The following is a 26,611-nucleotide window of genomic DNA, read 5'->3' on the forward strand; positions in this document are numbered from 1 at the left end:
CAAGGCCCCTGAACTCTCGTATTTGCTGCACTATGCAATGATATGGGCAGTGACCATGTAACGCTTTTACAACATACGTGCGCTGGTTATCAAGGGGCAAAGTATTGACACATTTTTTTTAATTGAGAGATGAGCTTAAAGTTTTCTTTACTGACCATCATTTCCACTTGTCTGACCACTTGCATGATGACGAGTTTCTCACACGACTGGCCTATCTGGGTGATGGGACATTTTCAGCTTCTAGGAATTGTGTACAGATTCTTGAAACATGTGGCTGTGTATTATCATGCTGAAGCGATCAGGATCTCGTCACGGTATCTCTGGGCATTCAAACTGCCATTGATAAAATGTAATTTTTTTCATCCGTAGCTTATGCCTGTGTAACCGATGTGAAATGGCTAGCTAGTTAGCGGAGTGCGTGCTAATAGCGGTTCAATCTGTGACGACACTCGCTCTGAGACCTTGAAGTAGTTGTTCCCCTTGCTCTGCAAGGGCCGTTGCTTTTGTGGAGCGATGGGTAACGATGCTTCGAGGGTGGCTGTTGTCTGTGTGCAGAGGGTCCCTGGTTCGAGACCAGGGGGGGCGAGGAGAGGGACAGAAGCTATACTGTTACACCTGCCCATACCATAACCGCAGGAAGAATCTCTTTTACAAGAGAGCCCTGTACACATTACAATAAAAACTGAATATTAAAACAAACGGATATAAAACAACATAATTCAGCACAATAAGAAAACTGCCTGAGTGGCACCAGCACATCTAACTGCAGTGAATTCTGCAGATGGTTCCACAAATTAGGGGCAAAAAAATTAAACGCAGATTTTCTCAAATCTGTGGAGACTGGAGGGATCTCTAGTGTTATCCATTCCTGTGAACGGATTTGGTAGCTTATGATTTTTATCTTAATGACGTTACATATAGAGGGAGTTTCTGTAAGATTGCTTTGTAAATAAATAAAATAGAATGCATCTTTCTTCTTACAGAGGTCCATCCCAAATTTTTGTACAGACTACAATGAGTCCTAAACTTGTCCCTTGTGACAAATGGTAGACTGTGTCCAAGGGTTTTAAAACAGAGGTTGCATGTAAACAATATCACCAAAATCCAATGCAGGGAGAAGCGTTGTTTGAACAATCTTTCTCCTATTTTTAATACTAAGGCATGATTTATTTCGATATAAAAAAAACAATCTTGGATCCTAGTTTCGTAGTCAGATTTTGTATATGCATTACGAAAGGCAACTTGTCATCATTCCAGACACCCAGGGCTCCATTTATAGCGCAAATATGCAAGTCCTCACGGTCAACATTTCATGACCTAGAGAACAGCATGAGCTTGGTTTTACATGTATTTACCACTAATTAAAAAGCTAAGCCTCCATAATACAGAGAAAACTACAGTAAAAGTTGTAGCCTACACACCAACTATGACAAGACACAGACCATGTTTATGCCTAGCTCCAGCATATTGATTTGATCATCATGGAGTCATGGAACAATTTAGTAGATTTTTGAAGGTGACTTACACTAATTCCTGGTGGTGCTGATGGGATCAGATACTAAATATAAGACAGTCACATTAGCCTCTGCAGTAACCTAACGAAGTTAATGTTAGCTTGCAAAGTTACAAATCACATAGCCAGATAGCATATCAATGTAATTAGGCAGCTGCTATGAAATGTCTCGCAAGCGTATTATGAAAGCTAGCTAGCTAGATTTTGGTTTAGATAAACAAATGTATACTTTACAAAAATATAAACGCAACATCTAAAGTGTTGTTTCATGAGCTGAAATAAAAGGTGCCGGAAATTTTCCATTCGCACAAAAAGCGTATCTCTCAAATTCTGTGCACAAAATTGTTTACATCCCTGTTAGTGAGCATTTCTCCTTTGCCAATATAATCCATCCACCTGACAGGTGTGGCATATCAAGAAGCTGATTAAACAGCATGATCATTACAGGTGCACCTTGTGCTGGGGACAATAAAAGTACACTAAAATGTACAGTTTTGTCACAACACAATGCCACAGATGTCTCAAGTTGAGGGAGCATGCAATTGGCATGCTGACGGCAGGAATGACCACCAGAGCTGTTGACAGAGAATTTAGTGTTAATTTCTCTGCCATAAGCCACCTTTCAATGTAATTTTAGAGAATTTGGCAGTACATCCAACCTGCCTCACAACCGCAGTCCATGTGTATAGCGTCGTGTGGGCGAGCGGTTTGCTGATTTCAATGTTGTGAACAGAGTGCCCCATGGTGGCGGTGGGGTTATGGTATGGGCAGGCATAAGCTACGGACAACCAACACAATTGCATTTTATCGATGGCAATTTGAATGCAGAGATACCCTGACGAGATCCTGATCGCTTCAGCATGATAATACACAGCCACATGTTGCAAGGATCTGTACACAATTCCTAGAAGCTAACAATGTCCCAGTTCTTCCATGTTATGCATACTCACCAGACACGTCACCCATTGAGCATGTTTGGGATGCTCTGGATCATTGTGTACCACATCGTGTTCCAGTTCCTGCCAATATCCAGCAACATCGCACAACCATTGAAGAGGAGTGGGACAACATTCCACAGGCCACAATCAACAGCCTGATCAACTCTATGTGAAGGAAATGTGTTACACTGCATGAGGCAAATGGTTTTCTGATCCACGCCCCTTGGTATCTGTGACCAAAATATGCATATCTGTATTCCCAGGCATGTGAAATCCATAGATTAGGGCCTAATTCATTTATTTCAATTGACTGATTTCCTTATATGAACTGTAACTCAGTAAAATCTTTGAAAGTAATGCATGTTGCTGTTATATTTTTGTTCAGTATTGTTCCCTAGTTATCTAGGTATCATTAGCTACGTTACCCCTGATTGACTTAATTTCTGCTGTGCTGATGTTGGCTGATCAGATAATTTCAAAGAGGGAGCTAAGGGGAAAACCAATAGAATGGCATCACTTTTCAACGTTCGACCTGGCAACCCTATAAATTGAGACTTCAGTGCCGTTTTCGAGATCCTCTGCCTTAAAGTGCTGGCTAAAAACACAGACATTTTGATATTTCTCACACCTCCATGGGGAGGTCCTTCACCTCCCGAAATCACTATGAATTCTGGATATTAGGGTTTGATTACAACCAGGGCAATGTAGCTGGCCCGTTTACCGATGAGATGCAGAAACGCTCATATTGGCATGTATTGAGGAAATTAACAACTTTTTTCTCAGAGAGTATTCAGACTCCTTCACAATTTCCACATTTTGTTATGGTACAGCCTTATTCTAAAATGTATTACATTTTTTAAAATAAAAAATTAACTGAAATAACATTTACATAAGCATTCAGATCCTTTACTCAGTACTTTGTTAAAGCACCTTTGGCAGTGATTATAACCTTGACTTCTTGGGTATGACACTACAAGCTTGGCACCCATTTTTCTCTGCAGATCCTCTTAAACCCTGTCAGGTTGGATGTGGAGCTTTCCTGCACAGATATTTTCCGGTCTCTCCAGAGATGTTCGATCAGGTTCAAGTCCAGGCTCTGGCTGGGCCACTCAAGGACATTCAGGTGAACCTTCACCCCAGTCTGAGGTCCTGAGCGCTCTGGAGCAGGTTTTCATCAAGGATCTTTCTGTACTTAGCGCCGTTCTTCTTTCCCTCGATCCTGACTAGTCTCAGCCTCTGCTGCAGAGAAACATCCCCACATCAATGATGCTGTCACCACCATGCTTTACCGTAGGGATTGTGCCAGGTTTCCTCCAGACGTGACGCTTGGCATTCAGGCCAAAGAGTTCAATCTTGGTTTCATCCGACCAGAGAATCTTGTTTCTCATTGTCAGAGTCTTTAGGTGCCTTTTGCCAAACTCCAAGCCGGCTGTCATGTGCCTTTTACTGAGGAGTGGCTTCCATCTGGCCACTCTACCATAAAGGGCTGATAGGTCGAGTGCTGCAGAAATGGTTGTCCTTCTGGAAGGTTCTTCCATCTCCACAGAGGAACTCTGGAGCTCTGTCTGAGAGACCATCGGGTTCTTGGTCACCTCCCTGACCAAGGCCCTTCTCCCCCAATTGCTCAGTTTGCCGGGCGACCAGCTCTAGGAAGAGTCTTGGTGGTTCCAAACTTCTTCCATTTAAGAATGATGGAGGCCACTGGTGTTCTTGGGGACCTTCAATGTTGCATAATTTTTTTGGTACCTTTCCCCAGATCCATGCCTCGACAATACTGTCTCAGAGCTCTACGGACAATTCCTTCGACCACATGGCTTGGTTTTTGCTCTGACATGCACTGTCAACTGTGGGACCTTATATAGACAGGTATGTGCCTTTCCAAATCAATTGAATTTACCACAGGTGGACTCCAAGTTGTAGAAACACCTCAAGGATGATCAATAGAAACAGGATGCACCTGAGATCAATTTCGAGTCTCGTAACAAAGGGTCTGAATACTTATGTAAACAAGGTATCTGTTTTATTTTACTTTGCAAAATCTAAAAACCTGTTTTTTCTTTGTCATTATGAAGTATTGTGTATAGATTGAGGAAAACTTTATTTAATCCATTTATATTAACAAAATGTGGAAAAAGTCAAGGGGTCTGAATACTTTACGAATGCACTGTGTTCTAACATATGAATGGAAATATATAGCGAAAGAGCAGTGGTGACTGTCAGAATTTTTCAACATGGACTCAGAGGAATTCATATTATTCAGTATGATATGTTACATTATGAATAGAATAGTGGTTGTACAGTATCATACGAATTAGAGGATGTATAGTGTCGTACGTCTTACCCGGAAGTACCGAATTGGATGATGGAACTTGTTTTACATTATGGGGCGGCAGGTAGCCTTGGTTAGAGCATTGGGCCAGTAACCGAAAGGTTGCTGGATCAAATCCCCAAGCTGACAATGTAAAAATCTGTCGTTCTGCCCCTGAACAATGCAGTTAACCCACTGTTCCCTGATAGGCCGTCATTGTAAATAAGAATTTGTTCTTAACTGACTTGCTTAGTTAAATAATGGTATAAAAAAAAATACATATTGGAGGACGTATTTATCCGAGACCAGGTTGCTTGATGCGCTGTAACAACAAATAATAATAATGGGAAGAATCTACTTTGGCAGTTAGGGGAAATATAAAGATTAGGTGAATTAACGTAGAAGGTTAGGAGAAATGGGTTACGTTTAGAATAAAACGAACATTGCTAGACCAGCAATTCGGGGTGTTCCTGCAGTAGCTATCATCTTGGAGGTGCTCAGAAATACATAAAGTATATGACTGATGCCACAATACTGATGATGGGTCAACTCCAACTCTGACTGCAAATAGTCAGCTTACCCTTAACTAAATCACATTTGGCACATCATTGTGCACCTGTTATTACAGATAATGTAATATATTGAGGCAAAGACTACAGACAGTAGCTCAATTGAGTGAACATGAATTTGATTTAACATATTTGAAGTATAAAATAACATGCCATTTAGCAAACACTTTTATCCAAAGTGATTTACAGTCATGCGTGCATACGAGTGGAGGTTGGTGGAGGAGCTATAGGACAGGCTCACTGTAATGGCTGGAATGGAATTATTGGAACGGAGTCCAACATGCGTGCTTGATGTGTTTGATACCACTCCATTAGTTCCATTTCAGCCAGTACAATGAGCCGTCCTCCTATAGCTCCTCCCACCAGCCCTCAATGGTGCATACATTTTTAGTATGGGTGACCCCAGGAATCTAACCAAAGCCTATAATCCTACTGTATTTATCTTTAAATGCAGTCATCGGTTTTCATTTGAAGCATCTTTTCGCCTTTCGCTTGTTTGTAACAATTGAAAAGACATTGGCAACTTAGTATGTGTGGTCGACTTCATTCTGAAGTTATCGTCGGTCACAGAGACAAACATCTTGATTCTATGTTTGCAGAGATATTCAGTGTATAAAATGACACAGAAGGGGGGAAAAGCATCTAATGACGCACTTAGCTGTTCTACCAGTGGTCTGAGGCAGTCTGTAAATAATGAGCATTTTCAAGTGCAACTTTAGTTAACAATGTTTTTGGGAAACTGCTCAGAGGTTTAATGATGCTCCTACCAAGGTTCTAACGATGAACTTAGCCTTAAGATGATTTTGGGAAATCAGGCCTAGAGCAGACGCCAAGCCAAAATAAGCCTTTAATGCATCCTTCTGACAGTCGCACTTGGGAGTGGACACCTACAGTGGCTACAACAGGAAGAAAACATTTGGCTATTATTAGTAATGTCAAAACCAACACGATACAAAATTCTCAAGCAATAATGTTAATCATGCAATTTAAGTTACATAGCCTAGCTTACCTCGAACTGTGGCAACAATTCAACTATCCGTAAACAAAAATAGGGGTTCATTGACAGTTGTCAAAAAGCACAGTTTGACATTTTGTTGCTTTGTACTTACACTGCAGTCATTGAAGAAATGTTAAAGATGTTTTACAATGCAATCAAATGTCAACTTTATTTTTAACCCCAAAATGCACTAAGTCAAACTGCTGCTTTATTCACAAAAATTAACCGTAACTACAGGAGCATATGCGCAAGAAAATTCAAGCTATCATGCAACTGTTGCTCTCTTGGTGAGGCAAAGAAAATACTTAATTCATAATTTAGAAACCAGTGTCATGTTGGAAACCTAAACCTGCTAATCTCAGTACAGTTGAACGGCTCAACAATCGATATTAACAGTTCATTAAGTATACAATGCTGAGAAATACACTTTACAACATGCAATCTTACATTCTGACATTGGCAAATTTACATTGATGTTTTTGATGTAGTTTGAGGTTACAGAGAACCGTGAAACTTTTACCACACTGAACACAATTAAATGGCTTTTGTCCACTGTGAAATCGCTCATGTCTTTGGCAGTTGTCCTGTCTTGTAAACATCTTGCCACAGAGTCTGCAACTGAAAGGTCTCTCACCCGTGTGAACACTCTGATGTGACTTAAGTCTTTTTTTCTGAGTAAAACTTTTCCCACACTCAAGACATCTGTATGGCTTGACTCCAGCATGAGAGTGCTGGTGTGCTTCAAGTTGACAATGGCGGTGGAAGCTCTTTCCACACAATGAGCAGATGAACACTTTTTGGTTTGGTACAGCTCTCCAAACATTTACCATCCTCTTTGTTTTCAATCTGTTCTTATTAAGAATATGCTCTTGGTTGTGTGAGTGTGACTCTGATGTGCTCTCAGTTGCTCTCAAGAGCCCTTGTGACGAAGGTCCTGGCTGCTGCAGTCTGGGATGTAAAATGAAGCCCTCCCTCACAACAGGATGCAGAGTATCTCTGTACTGCCCCTGCACAGCATGTATGGACTCAGACATGGCATTGTCATGATACACAGGATGCCTCTCAGGCTCCACTTTCACAGTGCTGAATATGTCATCCAGTGGTTTCCCTACGATGGACAAAGAGTTACAGGAAGGATGGGATGGGATGGGAGTGGGATATTGATCTGCCTGAGATGAGAACATCTGTAAGCATCTCCCTGTAGAGTAAGACCCATCTGGGTGGCCTGAATTATTCCCACTTAGTCCTTGTGTAACAGAGGACCACAGCTGACCATCTCTCTCGTCCATTCTAAAGTCCACACTGTCTGTGATTCCTGGATCTTGTATGGTTCCCTGGGCTACATGTTCTTCCACCTGCTCTGCTTTCACCAGAAACTCCAGTCCACCCCTCACCTCTTCAAGGTGTCCAGACCTCTGCAGCTCATTGAAGCTCTCTACTGGGTCCTCTACAGGCATGGCTTGGGCTTTTTGGTTCTCTTCATCACCTGGAAGTAGAGTAGACGGTTTATAAAATTATAAGAAATTATAAAGTCAATATTGCTGCCAGCAACAATGAATGGAGTTCCCAGGATGACAGAAAGGACAAGATCAGTTGGATAACAAACCAAGTAGTACAGCTGTGAGAGTATTGAAGTATTTTGGAACACTAATGTGGAGTGTACCAACAGATTTAAATCATTTACACAAACAGACATAATAAAAGTCCCAGAAATCAAAGATGACCTCAATATACCAATACACTAATGCTGAAAATATTTCACAAATGTTAACATAAACCAGTCAAACTGACCTCCGAATTGGTATATAAACTCAAAACATTAAGTAATGACTTAAGAATGATTACCTGCTGCATTCAAACGTACAGCATTAAACTAAAGTTCACTTGCGTCATCCTTGTGATATTGAGAGATAAACATGGTAATGCTTTCACTGATTACACTTAAAGATAGTCACAGACTGCGCAAACGGCTGGACTTAAGGTTTTACATTTTCCAGAAAAAAAGATCCACTTTTCAATACGTTCAGACCACATAATAGCGCAACAATGTGATTATACCGATATACTAATCACAATATTTCACATTGTTTGTCTGCATTATTTAAATCTAACAATTTGCTTAAGACAAAGTCCACTTGACCAATAGTTATTGCTTTAGTATCTATTGTGCCACCAACTGGTCTGGTGCAGCCATCTAACGTTGCAGTGACTTCATATTCACACAGCTTCTAAGGACATAAGGTTTACATATGACATTTCATGGCCCCATGTCCATCGGTTCAGTTATTATAGCCCTGATGTGATATGGTGCCTGGTAGCGTGGCCAACTTTAAAAGCAGCAACTAATCATTCTCAAATTCATTAGAGGCTAATTCAATGACTTTAAATACTAAATCTGGAGTGAATCTGACGTATGATTCATGAGATTATTGCAGATGATTTTGAGCATTAGCGTTACATATGCAAAGAATGAGTTAATAGTGTCCCTGTTCTTTGAGATATCAATACAAAATTCAGTGTGGTTCATCTTAGGGACTAACATGATAAGGATGAACAGTGTTAAGTTGATAGGCCACTGTGGAGTGGATCTACAGTGGTTTTATTACTGGACACGTAAGATTTGATTATTGATTTGTCAATAACTGAGCCATCTTTTGACCAATCCCTTGTCTTAGTTTGAGAAAAGCTAATGTTAAGACATATACCATGGGCCTATTTTCATTTGGTACCATGGTTCACGAGAAAAATATATTTGAATAATTTGCATTTAATTATTAACTTTTATTTAATCAGGGGAGCCCAATTGAGACCAGGGTTTTATTTTCAAATGGTGCCCTGAGGACATAAAATAAAAGATACAAGATAGAATAACAAGAACATTACATTAGAACGTCCAACTTCACCCACAAATTATTAAAGTGAATCAAAACAATTGCACACCTCAGTGAACTCATTTATCATCAGGGTTTTAAACTGCCCTAGTGGCACCAGGGAATCCAAATGTAATTCATTTTGTAAGTGATTCCAAAAATGTCAAGCATTAAAACTAAAAGAGGATTTACCTAGTTCGGTGGAGACCCAAGGAATGTCAAGAGTTAATCAACCCTGTTAACCAACAGGTTTGGTATCATATTTTTATACTTTAACAATCAAGTTAAGTCAGAAGCTTGTATAGTAGAGCTTTCTAAACAAGAAGGGAGTAATGAAGTGATCTACGGGACTTTAATGAGTACCAGTAAACCCTTTGATGCATATTAGCGTATGTGCTAATATGCATCTACTGGTATAGAGTGGCACAGCAGTCTAAGGCACTGCATCTCAGTGCAAGAGGCAACACTGCAGTCCCTGGTACGAATCCAGGCTGAACCACATTCGGCCGTGATTGGGAGTCCCATAGGGCAGCGCACAATTGGACCAGTGTCGTCCGGGTTTGGCCGGAGTATACCGTCATTGTAAATAAGAATTTGTTCTTAACCGACTTGCCTAGTTAAATAAAAATCTTTAAATGTATCAGTGTAATTTTGAAATGTTTTTTTGGGGGGGTTATTGTGATGAGTCCAAATACCACATTTGGAGTGAATCTGACTTTTAGTCCATGAGAAGTACATTTTTTATGATTATATTAAGCATTAGTGTTGCATAGTCAAAAACGTGAATTGTTAGTTTACTTATTTAAATTAAAGTATCGATGCCGAACTTAACATGGTTCATCATGGTAAAGTCTTTGTGGAGTGGATTTAGAAAGGTCATAAATGGACAAGTAAAATCTAATTTCCTGTTTTATCAATAGCTCAGCCATGTCTTAACTTAGTTTGAGAAAGGCTAAGGGTTAGTTAAGATATGTAGCATGGCCCTACATACAGAATTTTGTGTTATTTGAGAAGTACACTTTTTCTTAATTGAGTAAAGTCTATCCTGACGGACCTTAAGGGTCCTTGAGGCAAATATGTTCAGCACGAGGAATGACATCTGCATAAAAAGTTCAAAGAGACTCCCTAAAAACACACCCGCTATGACCGGAAGTGAATTTCCGTAGCAGGTTAGGAGAGCATTTTAGCTAACCCCAACCCAATTCTCCTAACCAGCTACGAAGAAGTCACTTCTGGTCGTAACTGTATGAAGGTGGCGTGTTTTAAGGGAATCTCATAGGTCTAACGGGGCGACAGATATGTTTTAAGTGAGACTGCTTATAATAATATGGCAATTTGTGTCATTTCTTTAGACCATGGATTTTAGTTTCAGTGTGGCAAATTAGAGAAGAAAAAGTTAACTCAAGCATAAATGATTTGGTCAAAAAATGAGAATAACAATAGGTTTCAAAGCTGTGAACCCATAATAAGGTATCAAACAAAACCGTGAACAGTGACAAAATAACCTGACTTGATAGCACTAAATCGAGTCAGCTCGCCTCACCTTTTTGTGGAGTCCCACTCCCAAACCGAATTCCCTCAGCATGTTGCCTGTCATTTGCCACTCGTGCTGTTACTTCGCTTTGAGCTTTCCGCAATTCTCTTTCCATCAGCTGTAAACTATTTTGAAGGCCTTCTATCTCATTTTCTTTCCGGCACATTTCAAGACGTAGCACGACGGTGCCCTCGTCTACAAGTTTGGTTATTTCTGCGACAGCTGCCTTTGATAGCACATCCATGATTGCAGCTATTTGTGTACTGAAAGAAACAGTGTTAGACATTGTTTTCAAATAAAATCACCGTTGTTACACCAAACGAATATGCAATGCTAGTGCCTCTGGGAAATGTTTATAACATAATTGTTTCTACTACTTTACAGCTTGTCGAAGCTGGCAAGCAGCACTGTGTGCGAAAAAATATGTTCTCTTTCCAAATGACGGATAACGGAAATGACGACAAAAGGGGTAACCGTAAACGTTCCAATAAATGCCCACATATTGGGATATTTCTGTGAAATCAATCAGAAAACACAAAAAAGACAATTAGTTCTCTGCCTAAGAAGTTTATTCACAAAAACAAATTAGAAACATGGAATTGATATAAATAATGACACAAAACATCTCCAGGCAATGCTCATAAGTTATTACATTTGCTTGCTCATCCTTAACAACACCATGGTTATGCATGAGATGTGATACCTGAGATTTCCATACTTGAGTGTAAATTGACAACTCTTTGCAGATTTATTAAAAGTAATTTGAGAGAGAGCGTGTGCGAGAGAGGAAGAGAAAGCGAGAGATCAGTTTTACATTTACATTTACGTCATTTAGCAGACACTCTTATCCAGAGCGACTTACAAATTGGTGCATTCACCTTATGATATCCAGTGGAACAACCACTTTACAATAGTACATCTATATCTTTTTTTTGGGGGGGGAGGGGGTTAGAAGGATTACTTTATCCTATCCCATGTATTCCTTAAAGAGGTGGGGTTTTCTGAGTAGCCCTGAATCTTAGAGGGACGGTTATAGTCTCAGGCTTATTTATTCACACAGTATAATTAACAATCAGATTAATAGTCAATAGTCAGAGACTTCAATCCAAAGACGGAAATGAACTGACTTTTAATGCATTCCAGACTAGTACACTCAAGTTAACCAACAGAATGTGCATACAGTATGAAGATGGAAGAATGGCCCTGGAAGGAATGGTGTCCGTTTTACGGGCTCCTGACCAATTGTGCTATTTTGTGTATTTTTTGGTGCTTCCGCCATCGTTTCCTATGACCAAAAATAGCTTCTGGACATCAGAACCTCGATTTAGACGAGGACTCCTACTTCAATGAGTCGGAGGTGAAAGACATATTGATTATCCTGGACCAGGCCATAATCTCCAACACTTGAAATAGGCAAAGACGGTGCAATAGAGGCCGGCGCGCAGGCACCCTGATGAGACTATGGTGGCAAATTAATAAACCACTTCAACCCTCTGTTCTATTGGCGAATGTGCGATCGCTGGAGAATAAACTGGACGAGCTCCATTCGAGACTATCTTATCAACGGGATATTAAGCACTGTAATATACTATTCTTCTCTGAGTCATGGCTGAACAAGGACATGGGTAATATACACTATATATACAAAAGTATGTGGATACCCTTCCAAATTAGTGGATTTGTCTATTTCATCCACACCCATTGCTGACAGGTGTATAAAATCGAGCACATAGTAATGTACTCTATAGACAAACATTGGCAGTAGAATGCCTTACTGAAGAGCTCAGTGACTTTCAACGTGGCACTGACATAGGATGCCACCTTTCCAACAAGTCAGTTTGTCAAATTTCTGCCCTGCTAGAGCTGCCCCGGGAAACTGTAAGGGCTGTTATTGTGAAGTGGAAACGTCTAGGAGCAACATAGTGCCAACTGTAAAGCTTGGTGGAGGAGGAATAATGCTCTGGGGCTGTTTTTCATTCTTCGGGCTATGTCCCTTAGTTCCAGTGAAGGGAAATCTTAACGCTACAGCATACAATGACATTCTAGACGATTCTGTGCTTCCAACTTTGTGGCAACAGTTTGGGGAGGGCCCTTTCCTGTTTCAGTATGACAATGCCCCCGTGCCCAAAGCGAGAGCCATACAGAAATGGTTTGTCGAGATCGGTGTGGAAGAACTTCACTGGTCTGCACAGAGCCCTCACCTCAACTCCATTGAACACCTTTGGGATGAATTGGAATGCCGACTGCGAGCCAGGCCTACTCGGCCGACATCAGTGCCCGACCTCACTAATGCTCTTGTGGCTGAATGGAAGCAAGTCCCCGCAACAATGTTCCAACATCTATTGGAAAGCCTTCCCAGAAGAGTGGAGGCTGTTAAAGCAACAAAAGGGGACCGACTCCATATTAATGCACATGATTTTGGAATGAGATGTTCGACGAGCATACTTTTGGTCATATGGTGTACGTTCAGCCTCCTGCGAATTGAAGGAAAATTATGAAAACACAGAGTGATGAAAGATACATTTTCTTTTTTTTCTTGGTCAATTTTTGGGAAGCCTGGCTTCCCTTGGCATCCATGAATACACACCATTGCTTATGTTACAAAAGGCTCTGCACATAGTCAGCCTTGACCATGACTCTCAGTTCCATTACATTACACTTAAGTCATTGTTCGAAGGCGTCTTCTGTAGGGGGGAGTTTTGTTAAAAGCCGCCCCGCTCAGTCTGAACATTAACAAGCATCACTTGCAGTACGGTTTTGGATGCATAAGGACGTTATCTTTCATATAGACCAAAAAAAATAAAAATCATTTGAAATTCAATTGATACACACCTTTATAGGGTTAGGGTTCCCATACGGCCATAATTCCATGTTACAGCGCTTGTTTATGAAAAACAGACGGAAGACGGGGTGGACTACCTGTGCTAATTAGCTATCTGCGTCTCCGAATACCTGTGTGTGTCGATTGCAACAGTGTTAAAACCGGTTAAAACAGTGTACAGTAAATGTTTATTTTGCATTTGTGAAATTATTTTGATGTGATATGAAAGTAGAGGGATTTATGTTTCTACACTGAACAAAAATATAAACGCAACATGCAACAATTTCTATGATTTTACTGAGTTACTGTTCATATAAGGAAATCAGTCAATTGAAATAAATTCATCAGGCACTAATCTATGGATATCACATGACTGGGAATACAAATATGCATCTGATAGTCACAGATAAAAAAAAAGTAAATAGGGGCGTGGATCAGAAAACCAGTTTAAACCGGGATTTATCCGTGAAGAGCACACATCTCCAGCATGCCCAGTGGCCATCAAAGTTAAGAATTTGTCCACTGAAGTTGGTTACTACGCTAAACTGCAGTCAGGTCAAGACCCTGGTGAGGACAACGAGCGTGCACATGAGTTTCTCCGAGACGGTTTCTGACAGTTTATGCAGAAATTCTTTGGTTGTGCAAACCCACAGTTTCATCAGCTGGTGAAGAAGCCAGATTCGGAGGTCCTCGGCTGGAGTGGGTACATGTGGTCTGCGTTTGTGAGGCCGGTTGGACATACTGACAAATTCTCTAAAATGATGTTGGAGGCGGCTTATGGTAGAGAAATAAACATTCAATTCTCTGGCAACAGCTCTGGTGGACATTCCTGCAGTCAGCATGCCAATTGCATACTCCCTCAACTTGAGACATCTGTGGCATTGTGTTGTGTGACAAAACTGCACATTTTAGAGGGGTATTTTATTGTCCTCAGCATAAGGTGCACCTGTGTAATGATCATGCTGTTTAATCAGCTTCTTGAAATGCCAAACCTGTCAGGTGGATGGATTATCCTGGTAAAGGAGAACTGCTCACTCACAGGGATGTAAACAAATGTGTGCAAAACATTTAAGAGAAATAAGTTGCAAACTATTTTGAAGACCTTCTATCTCATTTTCTTTCCGACACATTTCAAGACGTAGCACGACGGTGCCCTCGTCTACAAGTTTGGTTATTTCTGCAACAGCTGCCTTTACTAGCACATCCATGATTGCAGCTATTGGTGTACTGAAAGAAACAGTGTTAGACATTGTTCTTCAAATAAAATCACCCTTGTTACACAAAAACGAATATGCAGTGCTAGTGCCTCTGTGAAATGTTTACAACATAATAATTTCTACTATTGTACAGCTTTTCGAAGCTGGCAAGCAGCAGTGTTTGTGAGAATTAAAAAAAATATATATATACATATATACACACTACCGTTCAAAAGTTTGGGGGTTACTTAGAAATGCCCTTGTTTTTTAAAGAAAAGCTAATTTTTTTGTCGATTAAAATAACATCAAATTGATCAGAAATACAGTGTAGACCTTGTTAATGTTGTAAATGACTATTGTAGCTGGAAACGGTTGATTTATTAGCAAACTGGCTCTAACCAAAATAGAAAAAGGAGTGGGAGGCCCGGTGCACAACTGAGCAAGAGGACAAGTACATTAGAGTGTCTAGTTTGAGAAACAGACATCTCACAAGTCCTCAACTGGCAGCTTCATTAAATAGTATCCGCAAAACACCAGTCTCAACATCGACAGTGAAGAGGCGACTCCGGGATGCTGGCCTTCTAGGCAGAGTTGCAAAGAAAAAGCCATATCTCAGACTGGCCAATAAAAAGAAAAGATTAAGATGGGCAAGAGAACACAGACACTGGACAGAGGAACTCTTCCTAGGAGGCCAGCATCCCGGAGTCGCCTCTTCACTGTTGATGTTGAGACTGGTGATAAGATACAGTACCAGTCAAAAGTTTGGACACCTAGTCATTCAAGGGTTTTTCTTTATTTTTACTATTTTCTACATTGTTGAAATATAGTGAAGACATCAAAACTGTGAAATAACACATGGAATCATGTAGTAACCAAATAAGTGTTAAACTAATCAAAATAGTAGCCACCCTGTGCCTTGATGACAGCTTTGCACACTCTTGGCATTTTCTCAATCAGCTTCACCTGGAATGCTTTTCCAACAGTCTTGAAGGAGTTCCTACATATGCTGAGCACTTGTTAGCTGCTTTTCCTTCACTTTGTGGTCCAACTCATCCCAAACCATATCAATTGGGTTGAGATTGGGTGATTGTGGAGGCCAGGTCATCTGATGCAGCACTCCATCACTCTCCTTCTTGGTCAAATAGCCCTTACACAGCCTGGAGGTGTGTTTTGGGTCATTGTCCTGTTAAAAAACAAATGATAGTCCCACTAAGTGCAAGCCAGATGGGATGGCGTATCACTGCAGAATGCTGTAGTAGCCATGCTGGTTAAGTGTGCCTTGAATTCTAAATAAATCACAACAGTGTCACCAGGAAAGCACCCCCACACTATCACACCTCCTCCTCCATGATTCACGGTGGGAGCCACACATGCGGAGATCATCCGTTCGCCTAGTCTACGTCTCACAAAGACACTGCGGTTGGAACCAAAAAAATCAAATTTGGACTCATCAGACCAAAGATTTCCACCAGTCTAATGTCCATTCGTCGTGTTTCTTGGCCCAAGCAAGTCTCTTCTTCTTATTGATGGCCTTTAGTAGTGGTTTCTTTGCAGCAATTCGACCACGAAGTCTCCTCTGAACAGTTGATGTTGAGATGTGTCTGTTACTTGAACTCTGTGAAGCATATATTTGGGCTGCAATCTGAGATGCAGTTAACTCTAATGAACTTATCCTCTGCAGCAGTGGTAACTCTGGGTCTTCCCTTTCCTGTGGCGATCCTCATGAGAGCCAGTTTCATCATAGCGCTTCATGGTTTTTGCGACTGCACTTGAAGAAACTTTCGAAGTTCTTGAAATTTTCCGTATCGACTGACCTTCATGTCTTAAAGTAATGATGGACTGTCGTTTTTCTTTGCTTATTTGAGCTGTTCTTGCCATAATTTGGACTTGGTCTTTTACCAAATTGGGTTATCTTCTGTATAGCACCCCTACATTGGCTCAAACTGATTGGCTCAAACTTATTAAGAAGGAAAGAAATTCCACAAATCAACTTTTAACAAGGCACACTTGTTAATAGAATTAAATGCATTCCAGGTAACTACCTCATAAAGCTGGTTGAGAGAATGCCAAGAGTGTGCAAAGCTGTCATAAAGGCAAAGGGTGGCTACTTTGAAGAATCTCAAATCTCAAATATATTTGGATTTGTCTCACTCGTCTTTGGTTACTATATGATTCCATATGTGTTATTTCATAGTTTTGATGTCGTCACTATTATTCTACAATGCAGAAAATAGTCAAAATAAAGAAAAACCCTGGAATGAGTAGGTATATCCAAACTTTGGACTGGTACTGTATATATAGATATATATATTCCGGAAAAATAGTGACAGAAAGGGTTACCATAAACTTTATAATAAATGTCCTCATATTGTGATATTTCTGTAAAATCAGTCAGGACACCTACTTGTAAAATTATTTCTGAAAATACAAATAAGACAATTATTTTTGTCTGCAGAATAAATTTATTCACAAAAACGAATTAAAAACAGAAAATGCATTGGTTTATGGAATTGATACAAATACTGACATCTCTAGCCATTGCTCATAAGAAGTTATACAATTTTCTTGCTCACAATACCCATGGTTATACATGAGATGTGATACCTGAGATTTACATACTTGGGTGTAAATTTTACAACTCTTCGTAGATTGAAACCATGTTAAAATTGTAAGTTAGTTTAATAGGTTGAAAATAGCAACAAAAAGGAGGACATTTACAGATGGGGGGGGAGTCTGCGGAGGATCAGTTTTCTGAGTAGCCCTGAATATTAGTGGGACGAGGTTCTAGGCCCAGGCTGAATAATACAGGCAGTATGGAAAATATAACTATATATAAATGATACGTTTGTATTCTAACCATCCAGACAGAGTCAATGACTATAACATTTACTGGCTTTTATGTCCAACTTTTTCTCCTTATTGTACTTCATATCCTCTCTCTTTTTTTTTCTCCCTTTCACTGCCCTCTTTCTCTCTCCCTCTCTTGATTCCCATGGCAACAGCTTCATCAAAACACATACTGATTGGACTGTTCTTCATCATGTCTTTCACTCCCCCCTCATCCACATCTCTCCTCCTCTCCCTCACCCCCCCACTCTGTGCCTCCTTTTTGCCTCTGCCCTCATCTTCCCCATCCTCATTCCACCCTCGTTCTGTCTCGCTGACTTTGTCATGCTCTGGCTTTCCTTCCATCTTTCTCTCCTTATCTTGCTGTCCCAAAGTCCTGTGTACCTTTCCCTTTCCACTGTCTCTGTCTGTCTCTCTCCTCTCCCTCTGGTGCTGCTGTTGTCTGAGGTTCAGTGCAGTTATTCGGCAGTGATGTGGCTTGGGTGGTACCACTGGCACTGATCTTGCTTGATACACTTTAGGGGGTGTTTGTTGTTTAGACACGACCAGCACTCTCCCCGCCCCTTTTTCAGACCCCACTTTACTATCCATCGCTTCATTTTCTCCATCATATTTTTTTTTGCTGTTTATCTTGATGTCTTTCAGTTCTTCTTCTCTTTCCTCTATTGTTGGTGTCTTTAGTTGCTCTTTCGTCTCTCCTTTCTTCTTCTTTTTCTTCTTCTTCTTCTCATCTATCTCCTGTTGGACCACACGTATACTATCTCCTTCTTCCTCCCTGATTACATCTCCCACTTCCATCTCTTTCTCTCTCTCCTCATATCCCTCTGCCACAACATCCTTTATAAGATCTACATCTCTTTGTCTTCTCTCTAAAACGTGCTGTGCCTCTAGGTCCTGTTTCTCATTATCAATCGATATCTTTTCCACCCTCTCTTCAGCTGCCTCTTCCTCAGTCTCTCCCATGGTATCCAATCCTTCCACCCTCTCTTCAGCTGCCTCTTCCTCAGTCTCTCCCATGGTATCCAATCCTTCCACCCTCTCTTCAGCTGCCTCTTCCTCAGTCTCTCCCATGGTATCCAATCCTTCCACCCTCTCTTCAGCTGCCTTTTCCTCAGTCTCTCCCATGGTATCCAATCCTTCCACCGCTCTCTTCGCCTCTTCTTTTGCACTCATCTCTTCACTTGCCTTACTCTCATCTATCTCTTTCATGATCTCTTTCTGTTGTACTCCAATCATCTCTCCATCTTCTTTGGTTTCTATCACCTCCTCTATAAATGTACTTCCCTCAGTCTCTCTTTCCCTATCCTTCCTCTCTCCACTTTCCATCATGTCATCCCTTGCTACTATGCTCATCATCTCTTCATAAATGACCTCTTCCTGCTTTGTGTCCTCTTCTCCTACTTCCCTTTCATCACCTGCTATCCTGTCATCCTCTTCTTCAATCATTCCTCCTTGTTCCTTCTCCTCCACTCCCACCCTAACCTCCACATCCTTTTCCTCTGTTTTATCCAATTCCTTTAATACCTCTCTCTCCTCTCTTTTGCCCATATCTCCCTCGCTCTTGCATGCTGTTTCTTCTCCCTCTTGTTTGTCCCATCCTCCCTCGTTTCTATCATCTCTTTCCTCCATCTCTTCCTCTACCTTCTTCTCCTCTCCATTTTCCTTCTCTCCCGCTCTATCCCTCTTAGCACTTTTTTCAGGATGCTCTTTTACATCCCCAGCTGAATCTCTAGAAACTTCCTCTAATCGCTCATTGACTATGTTCTCTGGCTCTTCAGCACAGGAAACAATATGACAGGCCATGAGTAAATGCTCTTGTGGGTTTTCTGCCTCGGCTTCGCTCACTGTATCACCATTATAACCCTCTGAAATCACACCTTCTTCAGCACATTGACTCTTCAGGACCTCTTCCTCGTCTTTGCGCTTCAGGTGAACTCTAGTGGTCTGCAGTGAGGCCTCCTCACAGTCAGTTGATGCGGATGCTGAAGCATGACTCCTCTCAATGTCATCTGGAGTTTCCTCTTCCTCCATGATGCTGGTTTCAACCAAGTGACAACTTTCTTCTATGTCAGTGCTGCAAAGGGAAGGTGATCTATGATGACAAGTAACATTTATCAAGTACATTTATCCTAATCTGCTGTTCTTCACTTTGATTCACTTTATAAATAACCCGCCTCTGCTTACCTTTCTGTGCAAGTATTGGTCAGGGTGTCTGCCTGGTCTTTCTCCTGGCTGTCTTGATCCTGTTCTGCATCCTCCTCCTCCACCAGTTTCATCGCTTCCAGACTATTCTTTTCTTCAGCTTTGCTATGCCTCAAAAGCTCCACTGATTGGTCACGGCAGTCAGGGGAATCAATGTCTAAGTGCTCAGGGGGCATTCTGGCCTCAGAACTAGGAATTGGTCCGTCATCAGAGGCACCGTCCAGTGGTTGTGAGGGCACAGGGGCTGGGGACAAACTGTTCTCTAAGTCAGTCTGAGGTCCACTCCATGTCAATCTGTTGAACACCAAACTAGATGGTAGACTTTTACAGAACATGTCATCATCATCCTCCTCATCTTCTTTGTCATAATCATCATCACCTTCTTCATCCTCCTCTTCTTCTTCAGAGGAGGAGGAAGACAGAGCAGGAAGGAAGGGACGGGACATGTAAGGCAGACTCATTGACTTGTTGGCTCGCCCATACTGATCTATGCTTAGAGGCCTGTGTATGGGCGTTTGTGTCTGTATTTGTGTCTGTGTGTCTACAGGTGGCCGTGTGACAGGGTCTGGTCTGTCATGTGAAAGTCCAGGGGATCTATGCTCCACCTCGTCTTCATACTCATCATCCCCATGATGAGGCTCCACTGAGAACTCTTGGAACATCTGGGAGGAGAGAGGATGGAAAAGAGAGGTTTGGATCATAACTAAATGATTAAACACACAGACACAGAAAGACACAGACACAGACACAGACACATACACACCTGGCTGGAGACACTGCTGTCCATAAGGTCCAGGAATCCAAAAGTATCCTGAAAGTCCAGTGGACAGTCCTGGTCTTGTTCATCGTCCTCCTCCATCAGAGGAAATGGCACTTCTATGGCAACTTCTTCATTTCTGACACCTGACATATCTGGGGCATCCAGGGCAATCTGCACAGAATCTTTCATATCTGAGGAGTAAAGGCAGATGTTACAGATTGACACAAATGTCCTATCCAAGCGATTTCACTCCAACCGGTATCTATAAACCTACTACCATGACTATTGTACTTCCCTTATTATGCAAATTATGTTTATTTAAATACATTAATAATTAGACATACCCATATATTCTCCCTCTTCATCCTCATCGTTGTCATGGTTTTCTGCATCCCCTTCTCCACCCTCACCCTGAACCTGACTCTCTTCAATGCTCTCTTCTGATGGCTTAGATACACAGTCCCCATTCACTTCCTCTTCTCTCTCCTCTTCTCCTCTTCCCCCTTTTTCTTCAACTTTATCTTCCTCTGCCTCACCTCTCCTCTCCCCTGTTACCTCTTCATTTCTTCTCTTGCCTAGGTCAGTCTTGTCCTCCCTCATAACTTCTACTCGGATGTGCCTTTCCCCTTCACCTCCCTCCTGTCTGTCACCCTCCCTTCCCTTCTGTCTCTCCCCCTCCCTTCCCTTCCGTCTGTCACCCTCCCCGCCCTCTCCTTTATCTCCACTCTCCTGTCCTCCTCTATGGTTGCCCCTGTCCGCTCCACCCCCCTGCAGCACCCCAAAGGCCAGGCCTGATGTGATGTGAAGGGGTACTGTGACCGAGAAAGGTCCGGAGATGTGGATCCCTGCCCGCCGGTCGGCTTTGCTGGAGAGTCCTGGGGATCTGGATGGGGGTTGCAGAGCCTCAGTGCTGTTGCCCCCACCACAGTGACTGTCCAGTCGACTGTATATGCCCTGTGTTCCCCCGCCCCCGCTCACTACACTCACACTAGCCCCCTGACCCCTCCGGTAGGTCACAGCATACCCGCTGCCCACATCACCACCACTACTGGATGCCCCTCCCTCCGCACCCCCCTGGGTACAGGGAGAGGGCTGAGCCAGGGGGGATATCACAGTGGAAGGGGGTCGTTGTCTGGAACCTGAGAGGTATTGTAAACATTCACATTAGTCTACACAAAACTGTCATAATTGTAAGACTATAGTACTACTGAACACAGAAAATAAATGATTCCTTAGCCTTACCAGTATGCATTCATTTAATTACTATAAAAACATATTCACCAACATCTATACAATAAGATAAAGACTGGGTAAAGAGTAAGGAGATGCACCTTCATGCGGATAGGGCACAGAGCTCAGGGAATCCATGCTCTTCGCTGGCCTCAAGACAGTTCTCTCTTTTTCTACAGATGGAAGGATGATTGTCAAACTCAAAATAATCATTATTACCATTGCAAAGCCATGCATTGAATTAAAAGATAATAACTTTCAGTGTGTCACTCACCTTTGGCTGAGTTCTTGTTCCTCCGTCTCGGGTCATGAAGTCTGCCTCCTAAATTGAAGATGGACTTCCACTTCCTGCCCTTAAGAGATCCCTTCCTCCTGAAGTAGAGAATGTTACTTCTGTTACTCTGGCCAGGATTTTTCTGCACCACGTGACCTGGCCATGTAGGAAAAACTATACGCCCTAGTAGTAACCTATCTATTACCATTATGAACACTAAACCTCTTCCAACCTCAACCACTATACTGCTACTATCTTGATGATAAATTGCCATAAACTGGCTATGTTTATGTTGTTTTGGTGAATTTGCTTACTTGTCTGTCCCGTCTATGATGGCGTGGTAGGAACGCATGGCAGGGGGACCGTCCCCTGGGCTGATGTTGCCTAACTGGAATGGAATGGCCCGGAAGAAAGGTTCCTCTGGATTGTGTATAGAGGGAGATGGGAGTGACTTCCTGCGCTCCGTAATACCTTTGATAAGGAGGTGAAGAAGAAAGGGAGGAGATATGAGTGCTGGGAGTATCTATTCTCTATGGCTGAGAAAGAGAGAGAGAGGGCGAGAGAGACAGAGAGAGAGAAAGAGAGAGAGGAAAAGTGATATACCTGAATCAGGAAACAGCTGGGGCACGTGGGTGAGGATGAATTCCACCACGATAGACTGGACCCTCACTTCCATAAAGGCTGCTGTACCGTTAAACCCTGACGCCTCAATGTCCTTTGACCTGCAAACAAACTCAGAGGATTAAACAACGTTGAACAATGCAAGCACCTTGTTTTAACTATATCTTCACGTCTTTCTCTCTCATGTACACTACCGTTCAAAAGTTTGGGGTCACTTAGAAATGTCCTTGTTTTCCATGAAAACATACATGAAATGAGTTGCAAAATGAATAGGAAATATAGTCAAGACAAGATTATAAATAATGACAAGATTATAAATTGACAAGATTATAAATAATGATTTTTAATTGAAATAATAATTGTGTCCTTCAAACTTTGCATTCGTCAAAGAATCCTCCCTTTGCCGCAATTACAGCCCTGCAGACCTTTGGCATTCTAGTTGTCAATTTGTTGAGGTAATCTGAAGATATTTCACCCCATGCTTCCTGAAGCACCTCCCACAAGTTGGATTGGCTTGATGGGCACTTCTTACGTACCATACGGTCAAGCTGCTCCCACAACAGCTCAATAGGGTTGAGGTCCGGTGACTGTGCTGGCCACTCCATTATAGACAGAATACCATCTGACTGCTTCTTCCCTAAATAGTTCTTGCATAGTTTGTTGCTGTGCTTTGGGTCATTGTCCTATTGTATGAGGAAATTGGCTCCAATTAAGGGTATGGCATGGTGTTGCAAAATGGAGTGATAGCCTTCTTTCTTCAAGATACCTTTTACCCTGTACAAATCTCCCACTTTACCACCACCAAAACACCCCCAGACCATCACATTGCCTCCACCATGCTCCTCCACTCCTCCAGCATCATTTCATTTTGTCTGCGTCTCACGAATGTTCTTCTTTGTGATCCGAACACCTCAAACTTAGATTTGTTTGTCCATAACACTTTTTTCCAATCTTCCTCTGTCCAGTGTCTGTGTTCTTTCGCCCATCTTAATCTTTTCTTTTTATTGGCCAGTCTGAGATATGGCTTTTTCTTTGCAACTCTTCCTAGAAAGGCCAGCATCCCTGAGTTGCCTCTTCACTGTTGACGTCGAGACTGGTGTTTTGCGGGTACTATTTAATGAAGCTGCCAGTTGAGGACTTGTGAGGTGTCTGTTTCTCAAACTAGACACTCTAATGTACTTGTCCTCTTGCTCAGTTGTGCACCGGGGCCTCCCACTCCTCTTTCTATTCTGGTTAGCGCTGTTCTGTGATGGGAGTAGTACACAGCGTTGTACGAGATCTTCAGTTTCTTGGCAATTTCTCACATGGAATAGCCTTCATTTCTCAGAACAAGAATAGACTGACGAGTTTCACAAGAAAGGACTTTGTTTCTGGCCATTTTGCGCCTGTAATCGAACCCCCAAATGCTGATGCTCCAGATACTCAACGAGCCTAAAGAAGGCCAGTTTTTCAGTTGTATTGCTTCTTTAATCAGAACAACAGTTTTCAGCTGTGCTAACATAATTGCAAAAGGGTTTTCTAATGATCAATTAGCCTTTTAAAATGATAAGCTTGGATTAGCTAACGCAACGTGCCATTGGAACACAGGAGTGATGGTTGCTGATAATGGGCCTCTGTATTCCTATGTAGATATTCCATAAAAAATCTGCAGTTTCTAGCTACAATAGTCATTTACAACATTAACAATGTCTACACTGTATTTCTGATCAATTTGAATGGACAAAAAATATGCTTTCTTTCAAAAACAAGGACATTTCTAAGTGACCCCAAACTTTTGAACGGTAATATACACACACAAACCCACACACCTGAGAAGGTTCGGAGCCCAAACAATGGCGAGGTTCCGGGAATGCATATTGGTGTGTGAGGAATGAGAAGCCATCTTGACAAGGTGGCGCATCAGGAACTCCAGAGTTCTGAGAAACCAGTGGGAGGGAGAAGGGGCAGAAAGAGATGGAAGTGGGATCGTTAATTTAAAAACAGTTGAAAAACATTTGAAACTGTTTGAGAATAACTATGCATGGCTAGAAAAGCAGTGCACAGCCTGAAATATACTAGTAAGTTCAAGAAATATGCTATGAAGCAAAGCAGAATTTACCTCTAGTTATAAACAGACGGTTGCAGGCCATGTAATATATGAAAACATACAGCAGTCTCTATCTATAGTGAAAGAGATAGTTAAATAGTAGAGGTTTACTTGTAATGGGGAGCGGGTAACTCTTTCAGGACATCTTTAATCTTAACCAGCCTCTCCTCCTCCAACTGAATCGCCACAGCTTCCTGATGGGTAAAGAGGTGTGAGGTTGATACAAAAAGGCATATGCCATCTTTATGCTGGGTCCCATTCAGTAGGTATGAAATAGGAGTAAATGTTTTCTAATCTGAACTTAATAAAACAAGAATTATCAATTTCAAAACGCTTTCTCCTTTTTGTTCTTACTGAACGCAACCCTGGTGTCTGTCCATGTCTCTGAATGACTATCAAGACAGGTACTCACAGCATATTTGTCATAGAGCTGGTATGTGAGGAGGGGATTGGGTAACTCTCTGAAGTAGGCCTTGCAGACAGAGCTGACACAGTGAATGTCCTGCAGGTACACATCCTTATTGAGATCCGGGGTCCCTTCACTGTCAAACTCGCCCCTGTTTGGAGACAAACACAACATTTCACTGCTGTACACAGGCACACAAACGCAAGCACACAAACTCACACACCACACTTACCTTAGTTTCTGTGTGTTGGATGATACCCCAGATAGCCTGTAGATCCCATCTACCACCCCGTGCTCCTCAATGAATTCACTGCAGCTTCGCAGCACCTGGGGAACTGAGAGGGAGACAAGACCATGGTATTCAAGCTAATATTTAACATATTCTAGTCAATTGTCTGGGGAAACTTGGGACTTACTCTCCTGACAGGTAGTGGACAAGTGGTCCAACAGGTCACAGCCAAACACCTTCTCATTGTTCCCTCCTTTTCTCCGGAGTCTCCGCATCTCTTCTTTTCTCCTGCCTCAACCTCTCGCACATCCAGCCCTGTGTGTATGTGTGTCTGATATATGTATTTTCTGTATAACTTGGTTAATGGTAACGTGACCATGAGGTGCTCATATACATTTACAATATACTGTTAATATGCAACAATGTGTTGTTTTCTTCATTGCATTTTATTACGTTTTATTGTTCCACTCTGTGATGTGCAGTGCTATATACTGTGATATAATGAGCTGTGTTTTAAGGCATTGTGCTAGGTCATGCTGTCTTTGTGGCACTCTGCAAAGTAAGAAACCAGCTAAATCAACTTCTCAATATATGTACACCAACACAACACTTAATGTGATCACTTGTGAGCATCGCTCACAGTCTACAGCATGCATCACTCTTCACTTCCCCATAATGTCTTCTTCACAAAATAAACAGGCCACACCCTTTACCCCAATACTCCTAGACTCCCTCTCAGTGCTGTGATTTGGGGAGACTTTAAAGTAAATAACGCCTAGTCTTCCTATGCTAATGGAACACTGACACCCCTAACCCCGGCTCTGGCTGTTCTCCGTGACCGATAAAGGCCTTCTCCTCCCTGCCTCTCGCAGCCATTGTGGCCCTCTCACTGCAGCGGAAGTCAATCGAATTGTACGTCGTTCTGACTGCAGGCCTGTCGAAGAACATGAAGCCTCTGAGCCTGACCCCACCACCTCTCCATCCCCCTGACCCTTACCATTCCAACCCTAACACACTGTTACTGCTACTCCTCTCATGTTTCGGGGAGACATTGAGGTAAAAACAAGAATAAAAAAGCATGATAAAAAGTTGACTGTTCCTACCTTCACTCTGCACCGGCACAACCGAGCAGCAGCAAGCAATGACGCAAGAAACCACTAAACTTCCCCTGTTGACTTCCTGAGTCTCTTTCTCTCTCGCGTTCTCTTTC

General features: G+C 41.9%; 2 protein-coding genes across 4 annotated transcripts in view; both read right to left on the reverse strand.

Moving 5' to 3' along the window:
• Positions 1-11,199, reverse strand: part of LOC115157273 (zinc finger protein 567) — a 29,602-nt gene extending 18,403 nt beyond the window's left edge. The window contains exons 1-2 of the mRNA XM_029705388.1: positions 10,739-11,199; positions 7,457-7,811 (exon numbers count right to left, since the gene is read on the reverse strand). Of these exons, the coding sequence (XP_029561248.1) occupies positions 7,457-7,811; positions 10,739-11,015 (632 nt within the window). The 5' untranslated portion in view covers positions 11,016-11,199. The remainder of the gene's footprint in view (positions 1-7,456; positions 7,812-10,738) is intronic.
• A 5,989-nt stretch (positions 11,200-17,188) lies between these two features.
• LOC115157262 (uncharacterized) lies at positions 17,189-26,590 on the reverse strand. 3 transcript variants are annotated; one of them, XM_029705360.1, is made up of 14 exons: positions 26,505-26,590; positions 25,589-25,953; positions 25,405-25,507; positions 25,179-25,323; positions 24,878-24,960; positions 24,489-24,596; positions 22,663-22,781; positions 22,374-22,530; positions 22,060-22,157; positions 21,887-21,958; positions 20,900-21,694; positions 20,559-20,746; positions 19,778-20,457; positions 17,189-19,667 (listed from the first exon to the last, which is right to left on the reverse strand). In XM_029705360.1, exons 2-14 carry the CDS (start codon positions 25,674-25,676, stop codon positions 17,663-17,665), a joined length of 4,641 nt encoding a protein of 1,546 aa, XP_029561220.1. In that variant the 5' UTR covers positions 25,677-25,953; positions 26,505-26,590; the 3' UTR covers positions 17,189-17,662. The 3 variants fall into 3 exon arrangements, with proteins under 3 accessions (XP_029561220.1, XP_029561218.1, XP_029561219.1); XM_029705358.1 differs by having other exon boundaries at positions 17,189-19,685; XM_029705359.1 differs by having other exon boundaries at positions 17,189-19,685; positions 25,589-25,732; positions 26,505-26,537.
• Positions 26,591-26,611: the final 21 nt, after the last annotated feature.

This window comes from Salmo trutta, chromosome 21 (assembly GCF_901001165.1).
Source record: "Salmo trutta chromosome 21, fSalTru1.1, whole genome shotgun sequence".
NCBI lineage: Eukaryota > Metazoa > Chordata > Actinopteri > Salmoniformes > Salmonidae > Salmo > Salmo trutta.